Raw genomic sequence first — 5,323 nt, forward strand, 5'->3', positions numbered from 1 at the left:
TCAAAGTCAGACTCATGATCATACCATTGCATTGTTCGATGTGGGCGATCGATGTGACGATTGGACGATTGACTGACGATTGATGGACGATTGGACGATTGATGTAAATAAGCCGGACCAGGCGGAGAAGTGCCGACCAGGAAGCGGATCACCTTTGGCTGCCGGCCAAGAGACACATTCCACAGTAGCGAACGGGCCGAAGCCTAATCTTATCCAAAGCGAGGTCATCCTGCATGCATCGCTCTGTTGCATGCATTAACACGCGCCCGGGTGGGCGGTTGAATATTCTTCACTCGGGTGGGGGTCAATTTGACCCCCTAATATCTCAGAAACTGAGTAGGCTAGAGACACCAAACTCACAGAGTGTGTTGACCTAAACATGAACTCACTTGTGCCGAAATTTGAGATTTCTAGGCCGTGGCATTTGGGGTTAAAGAAAGCCAAACAACGTAAAAATCAAGATCAAATTTCAAGGTGCTCACAGACCTTTTCATGCAGCCTGTTCTAAGCAATTGCAATTGCCTGCCATTGCCAATGTCATCAAAATCAATTGCCAGAAGCAATTGCCTGTTCTAAGCAAAAGGTCACTGGCCCACGTTTAGGGTAGGACATCGTGTTTGTTCTTTCGGAAGCTATGATAACCAAATTCATAAGGACTGCCTTTATTTTTATTTTTTTTGCATTTGAATTAACATCAAGGAATACGCTACACAGCATGGCCCTAAAACAACATGTTAGCTCGGGTCATTTTAGATCAGTGACCTATTCTGATATTTAAGAAGCCTGTAGAAAATTAAAATGCACTTCCCGTTATAAACAGATTCAAGATAAGTACCAGAAACCACCCCATACAGTAAGCTCTAGAACAATAAAACAAGGTGTATTTTACCTTGGTCTGACCTGGCCTTCATGCCTAATCCTAGGTCAATGAAATCATTTACTTCAATTGTTGCATTGCTTAAGCAATTATCTAACAGATGTATGGCTTCATCTAATGCCCCGTTGTTGTATCAGATGGAACGAGTCCTTGAAAATCGTCTTTGCTGAATCCATAACCTGACTTTGGCCTTTCGTGGTCATTGATCTTACGAGGTACAACCAAATGTTTCCATAACCAAGCAAACTGCTATTGAACTGTTTACAGCTAAGCAAAATTGTGTGAGGCTACACCGCGCCAATCGGAAACCATTCCGAAAAAACCTTCGGGAGTCATACCGACCCCCACCCGAGCGCGAGTTTAAGGTCGGCTGCCATATTTCATAGCCCAATTTTAAACATAATCAAATCATAGCATAAGTCTTGCAATGCGTAGGACCTCAAAAGGCACCGTACAGATTTTTCGTAACGTCTTCTGAGCGGTTTTTGAGCACGGTTCTAATCTTTAGGACAGCTGAGCTTGCCGTCTTTTGCCAACTTTGCAAAATATGCTGTTTCAGTTTTTGACGGTTTACGATCACTAAACTCTTTTCGAGGCCGCATCGATTACATTTTGCCCAAAAGTGACAACTAGAGTTTATTCATCGCAGGAAATAATCTCAGAAAGGTTCTCCAGGCTAGTGCAAATGTACAAATCCAACCGGACCTGTGACAGCTTTTCCTCACTTATAATTGTTTACCAACTTTGCAAACGGGCAACACGTTCCATAACCCAGGTATACCACTCCGGTAAACCACGGCGAAAAATTGAGTTTTTTGCGACCATAGATTTGTCAAAACACAGAGTAATCTGATATCTGTGCTAGTGGGATAGATACAAAATGTTTTCTGAGAGGAAACCTCTAACTCTCAAGTTCCGGCATCTTAAGTGGTTATTACGGTTGCGGCAACCGCTAGCTGTAGCTTAAACGAACCGTATATATATACATATATATATATATATATATATATATATATATATATATATATATATATATATATATATATATATATATACTGTCATGGAGGACAACGATTTCTTTTCTTTGTAGCTAGATTTATTTAGGACTTGAAAACGATCTCAATTTCTCTTGAAAGGGAGTGTTCCCCGGTGGTATGGAGTTTGTTTCTTGAAGGTTATCGGTGCAGTCTTCAGTCCTGCCTTTCATAAGACTCAGTCCTCTTTGTTTTTGGGCTACATGCCCGCGAAGATGCAGAGATTATTTTGTGGAGACCATTTCAAGGTCACCCATGCATCTACGGCACCATAATAGCGTCATTTAAATCCTGCTATTCCATTGGTCATACGGATATTAAGGCCAAAGAAAATCGATTGTCAAGTCATTCACATAAGGCGTTCGTGAGCACCATTTTCATATATAATGACCGTCAATTGACTCTGAATCAATGATATACAAGGTTCGATGACATAATCAAGCAATGATGTATTGAGGAGCATACTCATTAACCAGAGAAGCTGTGTTGTTTAGAGCAGCCTTTTCCACTTAAAAGAATGTCAAGAATTATAAGTGATACTTTATGATATCTGACGCTTGCTTCAAAAATTTCAAACGTGGAACACTCTCTTGAGTGTAATGACGTCATAAATGTAGCCACGATGTGGAATACGTGTAATTAGCATGCGCCCAGGTGGCTAGCTAGATACCCTTCGCTTGTGTGAGGGTGGGGGGTGGGTGGGGGGTGGGGTCAATATGGCCCCCTCCCCCTGAGGTCTCGGGGACTAAGAAAGCTAGAGACACTAAATTTACAGGGTGTCTTGACATATACGTGAACTCACTTAGGTCAAAGTTTGAGTTTCCTACGTCATGGCCTTCGGGTCAAATAAGATCAAACAAGGTCGAATTATAGGCTCATCTCCAAAGTGCTGAGGTCAGTGACCTTGTTTGATCATCTGAAGGTCATGGTGACCAAAATCATACAAGACTGCTCCGAGTTTTACATTTGAATAAGCGATAAAGATTACGCTAGGCAGTATGTTCCACAAACAAAGTGTCGACCCGGGTCATCTTAGGTCAATGACCTGTTCTGACCTCTAAGAACTCATTGGAAGCTGTATAATGCGGTTCCTGCTGTCAATAAATTCGAAATGAGCACCATAAACTATCCCATACAGCAAGCCCTAGAGTAATAAATCAGGTTGGTTTTAACCTTGGTCTGATCTTCATACCTGACCTTAGGTCAACGTAATGTGCTCATTTAATATTTTAAGTGCCTAAGAAAGCATCTTAGAGATGCATGGCTTCGTCAAACACTCCGCTATTGTATCAGATTGGACGATTCCCTAGAAATTGCCTTCGGTGAAACCATGGCCTGACTTTGACTTGCCATAGGTCAGTGAACTTACAAGGGATATCTAATTGTTTTATGTCAAACGATCCGCTATTCAATTGTCTACAGCACTGCAAAATTTAACGTGGCTGCGCCGCGCCATTCGGAAACCATTCTGGAAAAACCTTGGGGAGTTAATTTGACCCCCGAGCGCGTGTTAACAGTCAACACGTCACATTTGTTTTAAGCCAATAACAGCATGCGTAAATATACATATTATATTCGTAAATAGCTACCAGTCCCAACGTCAACAAAACCTAGAGCTGATGGCTTCCCTCAATCGCTCCAAGCGATCCAGTTCGAAATTTCGTCACTCTGCCAAACCAACGTCTTTCTTCCGCAAACGCATCAGTCCTGCTGTGCGAGCAGGGAAGGGCGTCGCTGGCCGAGATGACGCGACCATCGCCGGCAAACCACGTGACCATGAACGCTCGGAGGACAGCTATACCACGTGATGAGGGAGGGGCTTGCCGCGATGCCAGGTATATAAGTGAGCTGGCTGGTTCGAACGGTACCCAGTGCTCATTCGCTGATCATCATCGACCATGAAGGCCGTGAGTACCGCTGGGAAATCGGGTGGGGCGAGTCGCACATAGCTCAGGTGATCGGATTTCTTTTACGCAAGCGTTTGTTTGTCATAACGCCTTATTCGCTGAAAACGCTCAGCCACTAGGGAGCTTTGTTATTTATGTTTTTCATGGCGTCATCATTGCTGAATTGTTTCGCTCAAGTATTTTCTATACGCAGATCATAGCAGATCATAGCACTACTTACTGTCACGCCTTCCTCTCGAACCCGGCACAGCGCCAATGCTCATGTTTTGACTATGCTTTGCTCCTACAGGTCGCTGTTCTGCTGTTCGCCATGGTGGCCACCAGCCAGGCTGGTCTGACCTACCTGAGGTCGGCCCCTTACACCCATCTGGGCTATGCTGCCCCTGTGGCCTACGCTGCCCCTGTAGCCTACAGTGCGCCGGTCGTCTACTCGGCCCCTAAGGTCCACAACGTCAAGATCGACACCCCCGTCATCACCAAGGCTAGCCTCAGCGTGGTCACCGACGCCGACAAAATCTCCACCACCGAGGTCAGGACGAACTATCGTGTCAACGACCCTGCTTATTGCCACCTTACACTTGCTTAGAGTCCAAACAGTTTGACAGGCACGGTTCTCAGCCAAATTATTTGCCATTTCAGAGACGATGCGATTGTGTCGTAGAACACTCAGAGGGACCGCAATACCAAGTCACAGGCCCTGCTAAGATATTGTCAGGTTGTAGGCCGATAGCATTACAATCATTCACAGCACAGGGTTACGTGGAGCTCATCCCGATATTTCAGCTAGTGAATGGATGAACAACGCTTCCATTGGTTTCTAACCAGCATCGTTTTGTTTCAGATCAAGCCTGTGGCTGGCTTCGCCCCCTACTACTTCTAGACATTCTGCTTGCATAGGAATGTACTGTTGAACTGTTTGGTCTCGATCTTCGTCTTTCTACGCCGACATCCCGCTCATAAAATTTTGAAATACATCATCACTACCCTCACATCGGTTTTTGAATCGGATGATACTTGAATTTTTCGGGAGCGTCCGTGATTAAATTCAAGTTCATGTCTGCCCGAAGATACAAAGCCTGAGAGCAAAGGATAGTAATTGGTATAACGGATTTCATAAACTGAATGCGTCAGAGGCAACCAAAGCTGCAGAAGTGATATTTCCGACGTCCAAATATTACAAGGAAGAAATGAACAATTGATCTTACTTTATTGCATTATCCACGACCCCTCGCAAATGAATTGGCGATCAGCGAACTCTCTAATACGACCAATAGCATCAAGTTGGATTAGTATACGCCAATAACTACCTTCACAATGAAAAAATGCACCGATAACTTTTGAATTTTTTTTAGAAATGTCTATGAAGTTTAAGGATGCTATTAAAACTCGGACAGGGAAAACATTTTGTCATGCAATTCTATTAACCGGCATCCGGCCGGGGGAGGTTGACATTCCCGCTACGGTTCCTTGAACACCGGTGAAAAACAAGTAATCCGAGCAGCGTA

General features: G+C 44.1%; 1 protein-coding gene across 1 annotated transcript; it reads left to right on the forward strand.

Moving 5' to 3' along the window:
- The first annotated feature begins 3,777 nt into the window (after positions 1-3,777).
- Positions 3,778-4,801, forward strand: LOC119103939 (cuticle protein 21). The gene is made up of 3 exons (XM_037227641.1): positions 3,778-3,818; positions 4,108-4,347; positions 4,660-4,801. Exons 1-3 carry the CDS (start codon positions 3,810-3,812, stop codon positions 4,696-4,698), a joined length of 288 nt encoding a protein of 95 aa, XP_037083536.1. The 5' UTR covers positions 3,778-3,809; the 3' UTR covers positions 4,699-4,801.
- The last annotated feature ends 522 nt before the right edge of the window (positions 4,802-5,323 follow it).

The sequence above is a fragment of the Pollicipes pollicipes genome, unplaced genomic scaffold (assembly GCF_011947565.3).
Source record: "Pollicipes pollicipes isolate AB1234 unplaced genomic scaffold, Ppol_2.1 Scaffold_5724;HRSCAF=6776_pilon_pilon_pilon, whole genome shotgun sequence".
Taxonomy (NCBI): Eukaryota; Metazoa; Arthropoda; class Thecostraca; order Pollicipedomorpha; family Pollicipedidae; genus Pollicipes; species Pollicipes pollicipes.